The following is a 12,136-nucleotide window of genomic DNA, read 5'->3' on the forward strand; positions in this document are numbered from 1 at the left end:
TATCTATCTATCTATCTATCTATCTATCTATCTATCTATCTATCTCTATCTATCTATCTATCTATCTATCTATCTATCTATCTATCTATCTATCTATCTATCTATCCAGGGAAGAGATATTTCTGCTGAAGAATAATGACCCTGCCAACCAGATCTCACAGATGCCTCCCGGAGGACCCGGACCAGGAATTAATTTCATAACTATGGAGAAATTTGTCTATTTTAGTTGCGAAGCTACTATATAACCTACTTTGTAAATCAGTCCGTACGTAACTCTTTAGGAGTGTGATTTTCTCGGCTGATATTTAAGACAGATTGCCGTTTTTTTAGAAGATTTCAATTGATAGATCCAGTATACAACTTACTTTATCTATCGGCCAACCTATTTTTAAAATCTGATTGTCTCCTTTATAACATGAGAAATATTTATAAACATGATTTTTAAAAGCACATATATATGAGAATTATGTGAAAATGAATCATGACAACACCTAAAACCTTTAAATACCATCTAACGTTATTCTAATAATGTTATGTAAATAGTTTTTAAAATTTCCATATTTATATGATATATATTTGAAATAGGTGAATTAGCGTCGATTTCAAGATCTTCCAGTTATACAAACAATCATAGGAATTTATACAATTAAATAACTTCAGACAGAAGAACATACTTTAATTAGATTGTAGCTTTGATACCACCCTTTGTGTGAGGTGGAGGCACACTCTTCGCTCGTTTTTTAACAATAAAGGTTCCTAAATAAACTTGTTTAGCAAGCAAAAAAATTGACATTGACTGTTTTAAAGTAGAAAAATATTTATGAGAAAAGGAAATTAATCAACGAAATTTAGACCTCAAAATATAATTTGTAGTCGATATAATGAGGTTAGGCTAAGGGCTTAATTCTTTAGGGTTAATTGACAATTGATAAGTAGAATAAATTAAAAACTTGAATTTCTAAAGCTATACGAACATGCAGGTAGACAAAAATTACAGACTACAGACTTACAGGCATGGATACCGACAAATAAAATGAGAATGACTAGAAAATAATGCATTGTATTGTATAAATATAAAACATTTAACAGGTCATCGGGAAGCATCGGAGAAGGTGTGCGCATTCCCGGATTAGCGGGGAGCATTGAAGGAGTGCGATTAACCACAGCCGTAAACAATGCTACTACTGGGAGCATAGAAGGTGGGCGGCATGCTACCAGCGGCAGCCATACTATGCAACGCAACAGAAAATCAACAAATTCCCAGCATAGTTTGTTAACCCTACCACGCTCACATTCGAGCTATCGGCAACAGTTTAGCAGTGCGACTGCAATAGCGCCGCCATCTAGAGTTACGCCCTCGGGGGTACTTGGGGAACATGCGGGAACAGTGCCACACACCGCGCAACCCCCGCCCTCGTCTGCTCTTTCCTCCACGCAACATTCACCGTTGGAGGATTCGGGTCTACCCAGGCGAAAACAGTTTCAGGTGAATATTCTTTTAGGTGCCCTCCCACCTCTCTCCTCTTCCTTATTTATGAGATAAATTAAAATTATGGTGGTTGATAATTTTTTCCCTTATAGATGTTTGCGGCGGGGCCCGGCCAATACTGTGGTGCCATAACCCTTCAAGGCTACACAGTAACCAATATAACCTCACCTAACCTGATCTATAGACAAACTATTACCCTACTTTCTTATTTAGATTAATTTAAAACAAAAAGGAAGGAAGTTTCTGTGCTCGACAAAACACTTTGAGAAAATCTTTCAATTTAAGTAGCGCAGCTACTCATACAAAGAAACGGGTATGTCTGTCCGTACAAGAACATGTTAACATACAAATCTTTTTAAATTTTAAAAAAGTAATAGAAAACAGATGTCCAACCACTTTTTTACAAATTATTCTAACCTTTTTGATTTTTGTTAAAAATCTATTTAGATGCTTGAATGAAATTTGTTGAGAGGTTAGACAATTTTAATTAAATGAATAAATTTTAACCATCTTGAACTAATTTTAAAATCTATAATTTGACTCTTTGAGTACAAATCTAATTTGCTGTTTATTTTAAGCATATTGACATACTAAATTTTAAAGATTTATATCATACTAAATTAGGACTATTTGAATATTTTCGTATATTTTTCCTGAAGATTTAAGGAAAGTAGGTTTGATTACGGAAAGCTTAGTTATGCTTTAATTAAAGCTTTATAATGGTCTGAGTTTAGCTTTTATGCTAAATAAAATGGCTAGAAGCATTAACTACAGATTAAATTGAAAAATGAAAAGTTATTAGGAAAGCTTTATAGATGTTTTATGGTATAAAGGCATGTGCCTTTATTTCAGAAAATTGTTCATCAAATGGGTTCTTAATTTCAGGGAATCTTTGTACTAGTTTAATACTGATAAATAGAGAATATGTCTCCTTTCAATACATGGTAGTTACAGATATCTTTTCTTGGATTTAAGAGATTAGGGATGATTCAATGGACGATAAATCAATTTTAACCTTACGTCGACCTTTTTGTATGGATCAGTCTTACAGGAACCTAGACCTACAAAGTTTTTAATCCAACGAATGAGAAAACGTGTTTATAAACTTTCAGAGTTATTATACACAGTTCATTCCCTGCCTCTCTTTTGTTTCTACAAAATGAAAATTAATCTGAACTGTCCTAATAAGTCTGCATTTACTTTATGTTTCTGTTACGTCATGGGAAAGAAGGAAAGTTAATCTTCATACTTCTCTTCTCCATTTACCGCTGTTAAAAGTGGAAACATTATTTCCACCTGTTTGACATTTATAAAAGTGGTAATAGGAGACAAATTATCGACCAGCTGTCGTTCAAATCATATTATTGACTTTAATTTAAATCGACTTTAGGGCATAAAATAAAGGTGAACATTGATGACAAAATATCGACGTATAAAGTTACTGTATTTAAGATTAGGTTGTCTATATAAAATTCTTGATTATATTTTTGGGGGTTGAAAAGTTGAAGATAAATTTATCGTTCATTGTCATATCCCTACAGCTAGAATGTTTGTGTACATGTTTAATGCTCAATTAGGTTTAAGTAGAACGTCACTTACAAGAATTAAAGCACAGGGAAATTTGAGGAAAATTTGTTTTGTTTTATGGAAACTGTATATAGAGCTGCCCTGTCAAATTTTTTTGGTTAAGTAAAGAGGGGGGGGGGCAAATTGGACGTCTATATAAGAATAACTATAATTTGTGTCGACTTTACCAAAAGCACTCAAGGCTGACACATCATCGATCTATCGATTCTAAAATAATTCTGACAGGGATGGGTTAGGGTAGGTTTTAGACTATTTTATAAAGAATTATTATTCCTTTATCCCTATCACTTTATTTAGAAGAATTTATTTTGGGAATTTAAAGAAAACTTTGAACCCAATTTTATTTCAGTTTTCTATAAATAGTTCAAAGAATAGCAGTTTCCACAAAATGTGTTAGTTCGTCAAATCTATAGAATCTATAGTATATCTTTGGGGTTTCTTTAAAGTGTCTAGTCGAGAACAAAACTTCCTCCCACTCCACTCCTTTTTCTGGGAGAAATTTAAAATAAGGCTTGGGTATTTATCGTTTGTTTCTGTTTTACGTTGTATTAGGGACAGGGGTTAGGCCTAAAAAAGTAATCCACCCCTTATCTTAAGTTACTAAATAAATAAGGAGGGATGATCTCTGCTCGACTATGCAATTTATGGACAAGCACCTATATGTTTTAAGTAGCGCAGCTACTCTACAGCCATATGAAACGTCAAAGAACTTTTTAAAATGAAAATAAAATATTTTTTAGGATGTTGATTATGCAAAATCTGACCCAAGATACCTTCGATCAATGGACAGACAACAGCTAATATCAGGTTAGATAGATAGACAGATAGACAGACAGACAGACATGCATACTTACCTACAGACAGACAGACAGACAGACAGACATATAGACAGCCAGGTAGAAGGATAGATTTATGGTAAATTTTAATATTAGGAAGTTAAAACTATGTATGTATTATTAAATATTAATTGATTAATTATCTAATATTCAATAGAATGACAAAATGCTAAACATAAAATAAGTAGAAATTTAAATAGAACGGCAGCCGAGCTTCAGCTGCCTGTAAGCCTCAGGAATATCTACCTATTACATTTCTGACAATCAGCTGGCAGTCTAAAACTGACCCAAAAATAATAATCCTTCTTTTCAAAAAAAAATTTAATCATCCAATTAATTTAAGGCTGACGCACGGCTGCCAAGCCCTGATAAATATACTAATTAAAGTCAAATAGATATATAAATATCTAAATGTAATTTTTTAGGGAACTCTAGTGACCCGTTACTAGCTGAAGATTCAATAAGAAATATTCTCGGAAATGTGAGACAAGAAAGTATACTTTGATAGACAGATAGTTAGGCATCATATTATCCAAAAACAAAATATGAAAAACTATCAAAAAAACTGTTAAAAAGTGAATTAAAAAAGCAAAACCAATACATACAGCAAATAAAATAATTTAAACGCCTTTCTAAATTTGTCTTGAAGATTAAAATCAGAATCTATGTACAATTTTAAACTGTAGGAATATAAGACACTAGAAAATATAGCAATAAACCCTAAATTACTACTCTTGTAGATTAAAATTATTGATGGAAAAGTTTGGACAACCCAACACAATTTTAAAGAATTTCTGTTGTTCAATGATAATTTCTTTCAAAACATAATGAAAAATTCCCTGATTCTACTATTCAAGACAAATTTTAAACGGTGTATTATATTTTGTATTGGCAATTTTTTACAATTTAGCTGTTATGTATTGGTTTAATAAGAAAAAGTGAAAATTAAAAAATTTAAACTTTTACAAAATGCTATCAACAGGGAAAGGCTAAGGGCGACTAAATGAATCCACTACCCAAATAATAAAGATTGAAAACATATTTATGTCGAAGATTTATTTATCGTCCATTTTCCTATCCTTGATTTTTAGTAACTAATCAATTCATTTATACTAATAGAAAGTAGAAAAAAATACTAAAACTTTTTTATACAAAATATGTTTTTTTTTTGTTATATTTATTATTACAGTTATTATTATTATAATTATTAGATAAAATGTGAATGGTATTAATGTTAATAAAATGAAAATAAATACATATATTTTTTTAAGAAAAGCTGCTCTATAAGTTTAAATAAGAATATTTGGGTATAGTCCTTTCCACGACATCCCTCCATAAGGGGCGATTCTTCGTATTTTTTACAGTAAGTTTTCTCTTATTTCTAGCTTTTTTCAGAAGAAATTTAAAATTTGTCGTGTGAATTCCTATGAAAAAAGGATTACTAAATGACTTATTTTGTCTTTCTAACCATCTAGCAATACATTGTAACGCAGTAATGGGTAATTTAAAGGAATAAATATGATTTCTGCTGATATTAAAGATAAATGTCTTGAATAAAGTAAAGGCATTTACTTGAAAGCTCACTTTTTATTCGGTTAAAGTCTGATTGTAAGAAAATTGTGAAAAGTAACTTTATAAAACTAATAATGTTTCATATAGAAGTTTAACTTCTTATTTTTATGACTTTCTTTTTTCATTGTGTAGTCCTTTTTTTAAGACAGACTGTATAGATAGATATACCATTTTAACAGCCTAAGTTTATGAAGAAACTTTATAATAAAAAAAAACACTTATTATATTGATTCTTTTGTTAAGTTAATTTACTTTTTGAATAGAAATTAATAGAACTAGACATTCTCTTTTAATCAAATCTATCATTAGGAATGTGCAATAACTTCCGCTATATATATCATAAAATCATCATAAACCCGCAACTGGGGCTTAACACGTAGAACATCCTCTCGTCGTCTTAACACTGCGTTAAAACTAAAGACGTTAAAAATAGTTCATACTGCTGCTAGGTCAGATGCGCGATAGTAATAGTTAGATTAGTCCAAACAGTAGACGCAACTTATTAACATGCAATGTTAGGAATTTCAGACAAAGGTCGTGCAATCAAAGATTTGTCCGTAGATTTTAATTTTTGATTATGAACCAACTAGTTAAAATTTAATAAAAAGTACCCAAAGTAGTTGAGTTAACTAATGAGACAGCATATTTGGATACCACTATAATTTACATACCAATGTCCTCTCCTTCTCTGGTCATCATTAATATAATAAACCCCTAATATAATTACCAGTATGGCTTAGAAACCGATTAATTTTTCGCAGGATTAGAACCAGTTCTCAGCCCAGGGGCGTCCAAGCTTTTTATTTTGGGGGGGGTAAAAATTTTTTAGGGGGGGGTAATTCGTTTTTGGGGGGAGTAAAATGGCGCGCGAAGCGCGCCGCAAATTTTTTTTACCCCCCCCCCAAATTTTTACCCCGGGGGTAAAATTTGCTTGGGGGGGGGGTAATTACCCCCCCTGAAATCTGTTGGCAGGGGTAAATTTAGTTTACCCCCCCCAAAAATTTACCCCCGGGGTAAAATTTTTTGGGGGGGTAATTTAAATTTTATTAAATATATAGTATTAAAAATTTTTTTATTAGAGATTTGTTTGGGGGGGGGTAAATACCCCCTCCTAAATGGTTGAGGGGTGCTTACGGCACCCCCAGGGTAGGGGTAAATTTTGAATGGGGGGGGGGTAATCGCCCCATTACCCCCCCCTTGGACGCCTATGTCTCAGCCATACTAAAAATCATGCATAGGCTTGTATTAGAGATAATGTCCACGAATACAAAAATAAAAATCATGATAAATCATAATTTTTTTTCATTTTAGTATCCGCGAAAAGTTGTATATAATTCGATGCGATAAATAACTGTTGTATGCTATCGTGTTTTCTACTAATATGAATCTCTTAGCGGAAACTATACTACATTATCATTTGGTACAATAAAACTTACTATTTGAATAGAAATTAATAGAATTAGACATTTTATTTTTTTATTATAGACGAAGCTCAAATACATTTTCCAAGGGTTATGTACTCTATTTTTAAAGGGTTTTTTTGTTTATTTTTACACATTATAATTATTTCATAAGATTTGATTTTGAAATTGTGATTCCAAGAACGACAGGGTACCATAGTATCAGCGCAACAATTCAATATTTCAATGATTATAAAAAACCTTCAATATAAAGCAATTTGTGTATCTAAACAAATTTGTAAAAAAAATAGTGATTTTTAGAGCTTCTAGTGAAATTTTGTTTCTGCAAATTGAAAGTGCTGCTGCTTTTTTTGGTCTGAATTGTTGAGCTTCGTTTCTTAAGGATGTTTTCTCCTTGTTCAATCGATCATTAGGTATAATAAAAGACAATTAGAGAAATGAAAAGAAAAATAAAAACCTTGAATAGTTAGGCCAGGCATAAAGTTATACTTTTTTAGGAAAATTTTGTATAACGAGGTTATACAAGCTGGAAAGAGTTTGCCAGGCATTACATTAAATCCAAGATATATAAATTTTCTTTTAAAGTTTGTCATTCAACAAGCTGGCTAAACTAAAAATCACCCCTTTTGCTCCGTCCCTCTCTTCCCACTGGATAAAGTAACTGACCAATAAGTAGTGTTCATGCTAGCAACCTAAATTTACAACAATTTTTCCCTTCATAATGTCCACGTATAAGATATATGTAGTTGTCTTTTGAAACTGACCTATACCTTTAATTCTGTTTTAATTCAATATTCAAAACATTAGTTATTATAAGTGTATTCTTGGGAGCGCAGTTACTCTATAAATAGGATATAACGCCAACTTGTTAAACATAATATTTTTTATGGAAACAAGAACAAATACGTCCAATAGTATAGAAGCCCCTTGCTATCGTAAGCTGCACATTATGACCTACATTTAGAGGAATAGAATAGTAAATGAGGAGAATATGGGACTTGAAGTTATAGGAAATAAAGAAAAGATATGACTAGGCTATAAATTCCGACAGACAAACGGACAAACACAAACAATTATACCTTCGCTTCAAAAATTAAGTTGCTGAAATATAACATTTTAAAATTAAAATCGAAAAATTGTTCCCTGAAAAACACAATTTTACCTGTTTAGCGGTTAGTAAGATCTTAAAAGACTAACAAATAGCTGGAAAGTCGAAGAGAATATTAGACAGATCAACAAACACTTTGTATTATAAATTTATATTCACTTTTTTACTTTATTTTACAATAAAAGGGTCTTAAACTTCGCTTCTTATGTACGTTATTGTTATCGTTTAATAGAATATAATTTATTTTTCAAATAATTAATCAAAAATTACTTTTTGTATTCAATGTTTAATTAGATATATTTGTATTGACTTTTATTTTAATATCATATATTCTTGTTTATTAATTTTTATTAATTACTTTTCTAGTATTTTACGTTGAAGACATTTTTCTTTTGTTCTGGTGCTTTCTATATAAAAACTAGCAACTTCGCCCCTAGCCTCTAGGGGCTTTGCCCCAAGAGATGTTAAAAAAAAAATTTGCGAAATTCGTAAAAGGACCAAGGAAATCTTCAGCAAAAAAAGAGGACCAAGGAAATATTCAGCAAAAAAATGGGGGGATTTTTTTGTTTTTGGGGGGGTTGCGGGTGTTCCAACCCCCAAGAAAATAGCCTAAAACCACCACAGAACCAGTAGGTATATACCTTGAAGAGTAGAATCCGATCAGTTCAGTGGTTACCGAGATCTTAAGGGACAAACATCATTCTACTTTGTATTATAGATATAAAAATAATAATAAAATATAGGGGATGGGGATTGTCCCTTATAGTTCTCCCTCAATTTCCATGTTAACAAACTTAATTAACGATAATTTTTCTCCTGTCATAATATCCACGTATATTCTTCAGCAATTAATGAAGCTCCCCCTCTCACTTGTAATGGTGTGTGATGCTGGATATTGTCCTCTATAAGATATCAGGTTTTAATAACGTCTAATAAAAAAAAGCCTACTCTTACATTTTTTGTCACGCACCAGACAAGTGGGAAGGCACTTTTTCTTACGTCACCACCATGACGCTACAACTTACGCTAATGTCGCAGGTTGATGTTTCTGTGTTTTAATTTAAGTTCGCTTTTGTGGTACATACAAGAAAATTTTAGTTCCTTTTACTTTAAATACTACTAGCGGCTACGCCCCTAGAGGCCTCTAGTGGCACTTTAAATGTTTTTGTTTGTTAAATTTAATTTTTTATGTACGATACCACAGTATTTGACGTTGAAGTCTCCCCTAAGGGGGGGATTTTTTTGTTTTTGGGGGGGTTAGGGGTGTCCCACCCCTCAAGAAAATATCTTAAAACCACCACAGGACCAGTAGGTATATTCCCTGAAGAGTAGAGCCCATTCGGTTCAGTGGTTACCGAGATCTTAAGCTTCAGACGGACAGACAGACGGACAGACGGACAGACGGACAGACAGACGGACAGACAGACATCGTTCTACTTTGTATTATAGATATTTAAATCTAATATAATTTATTTGTGAATGATCTTGTAGCATACGAACATACTATAGTTATAGGTCAGCTGCACAACCAACCAAAAAATTATGATGATTCATAACTTTCATTTCTTATTTTTCTCTTTTCATATCAACTTCTATTAAAACAGCTAATTTTAAACTTATCTTCATAATTATATTGTTAATTTATACCAAACATCGATTAATAACAATTGTCATGGCTGACTGAGGTTTTCTGAAGAAAGGTGTAGGGTATGTATCGACCCCCCCCCCCCCCCCTGGCAAAATTAATCAGATGCAACCTTCTGGATTGGATATTCTTTTACACGCTCCACTGAAGTATATTTCACACACACATCTTAATGTTTGTATTACACCCCCCCCCCCCCCCCCCCATCTATACCCCGATATTGGTCTTGGGGAGAGGGGGGGCGTCATTACTTTTTTAATATTTTTCTGCATCTTCCTGGCAAAACTATGTACAATTCATGGTGACTTACATCTTGGAGATATACTCTTATTAGATTTTTGCCTAATGTTCACACTGACATTGAGCTTCATAATAAGAATTACTAGTAAGAACCATAAATGAATTTCATGCTCAAGTATATCATAATTACTTTATTATGACCAACACTTTTGATTTAATACTTTTACTAATCATCTAATGATATACATATGTTGTTTTATTATGATTTTTGTCTTTAGACTGAAGAAGGTGCTATGTTTTCTTTCTCTAGTAAACTTTTTGAGGACTATATAACAAGATATTATTAAGTAAGATTGTGAGAACGTCTTCTTTTGTAGGTATGCAGTTCTGTCAATCAGTCAGGAGTCATCATCATGTTAAACTTTAGTGTTGGTGTTATATCAACACTGAAGACTAGAGTTATCCTGTAAGGCTACCCAGTACCTTGTCGAACCTGCCCTAAGTAATAAACAAATTATCAGAAAACCACTCCCCCTTCTTCACCCATTATTAAAATCTTTTTAATGTATCAAATTATCTAGGGATCTAAAGAGATAATTTGATGTACATCCCCAATGACGACGCACTTCTTCTGCAGATTTCAATTAGTGGTTAAATCGTTTGGAAATTCAACTAAATGAACCAACCAATTAAAGTCCAAAAGTTATTAAGCCAGCCAATAAGAAAGCGTTAGTTTAAAACTTTGATGACTAGTGTAATTAACAGCATAAACACAAAAACACAGACAAATAGATATCCTGTTACTTTAGTATAAGGATGTAAAAAAAATATGGTCGGCGGTTAAAATTGAATGTTGAAAGAATGCAATCAGTTTAGACAGTGTTGGTCATTTATATTGTGGAAATATTTTTCTTTTATGGCTCCGAAACCGATAAATATCCAGTGGATTAGAGCCAGTTCTTAGGCATACTGAAAAATCAATACCAGTTTTGTTAGGCCTCGATTTAATCTTTAATTTAAATTTAAAAGCCACGAAAAACTGTATATAATACGATGCAATTTAATGATGAATTTTTCTCTTTTTTTAGTAACAATTACATGTAAATGCACATACAACAAAAAATTAAATTTTAAAATCTAAAGACAAAATTGAACTTTTCATATAAAAATATTTTTCTCTTCATTTTATATATATTCTATTTATTCAAAATTAGGGATATTAATCTTGTTTGTTGAGTCGCTACTCTATTACCAGAGAAAGTCCGTCCGTCCGTTGTTCAAATACCCATCACTAAAGCAATACTGATCTATACTAATCCTATTAAATAAAGCAGTAAAATTTCAATAATATCTCACTAATCAATAATCAAATAAAGTTCTCCTTTTTAGGAAGATTCAAGTTGATACCGAAATAGTTTTTATTTAATTTTTAAACTTAAGAGTTAGGATAGGTTTAGGCTGTTTTATTTATCTAATAGGTACCTTTAATTAGTATTTATTTATAACATTCACTATTTATTTTATTTTGTTACTTTGATCATTACTGTCCCTGTTAATTGATCAGTAGCTTGTTATTGCTGCGCTTCTTATAAATTTGATTGTTTTTGTTAATAATAACGTTTTCAGCATGCCTTACAGTCAAACACAAAAGACTCTTTCATTTTCTTTTATTTTCTCTGCAAAATTGCTTTTTAGTAGCGAAGCTGATCTTGGTCACTAACAATGTGAGTCAGTCTGTCTGTACGACTCTAGAGAAACGTAATTTTTAAACATTAACGACTAAATTTTGTATGAATATTCTTCTGACACATCTGTATAAAAAAAATGCTTATTGTATATCGATCGGTAATGATATTGGATACAATTGAGGAAAGATTATTTTCTTGTCTGTGTTTTTATTCATAATCTGAGAACGTTTGTAATTAGTTATTTATCGCATCCGTATTATAGACATCTTTCCGCGGATATTTTAATTAAAAATTTTAAGATTGAAACCAGTTTTGTTGGTCTCGGGGTGCCTAAGGCCCAGGCTGACAAAACTGGTATTATTGTTATGATTCTAATTATTAATGTTCGTTGAAAATGTCTGTAATACGATGCTTTACATAATTTTTCGGAAAGGCTGAAAATTGATTCAAATCCACCAAATATCAATCAATTTCGAAGTGATGTTATAAAATTTTTACCCGTCTTATATGTTGTCATCCTTGTTTTCTTTGTTATCTATCTTTTATATTA

General features: G+C 31.8%; 1 protein-coding gene across 1 annotated transcript in view; it reads left to right on the top strand.

Annotated features, from left to right (window-relative positions):
* The window catches only part of LOC145312566 (uncharacterized), a 105,257-nt gene extending 100,090 nt beyond the window's left edge, over positions 1–5,167 (top strand). Inside the window, exons 26-30 of the mRNA XM_080151822.1 lie at positions 110–184; positions 584–632; positions 1,088–1,486; positions 3,817–3,883; positions 4,338–5,167. Coding sequence (XP_080007948.1) covers positions 110–184; positions 584–632; positions 1,088–1,486; positions 3,817–3,883; positions 4,338–4,417 — 670 coding nt within the window. The 3' untranslated portion in view covers positions 4,418–5,167. The remainder of the gene's footprint in view (positions 1–109; positions 185–583; positions 633–1,087; positions 1,487–3,816; positions 3,884–4,337) is intronic.
* Positions 5,168–12,136: the final 6,969 nt, after the last annotated feature.

The sequence above is a fragment of the Acartia tonsa genome, chromosome 2 (assembly GCF_053477335.1).
Source record: "Acartia tonsa isolate MP-2025a chromosome 2, ASM5347733v1, whole genome shotgun sequence".
Taxonomy (NCBI): Eukaryota; Metazoa; Arthropoda; class Copepoda; order Calanoida; family Acartiidae; genus Acartia; species Acartia tonsa.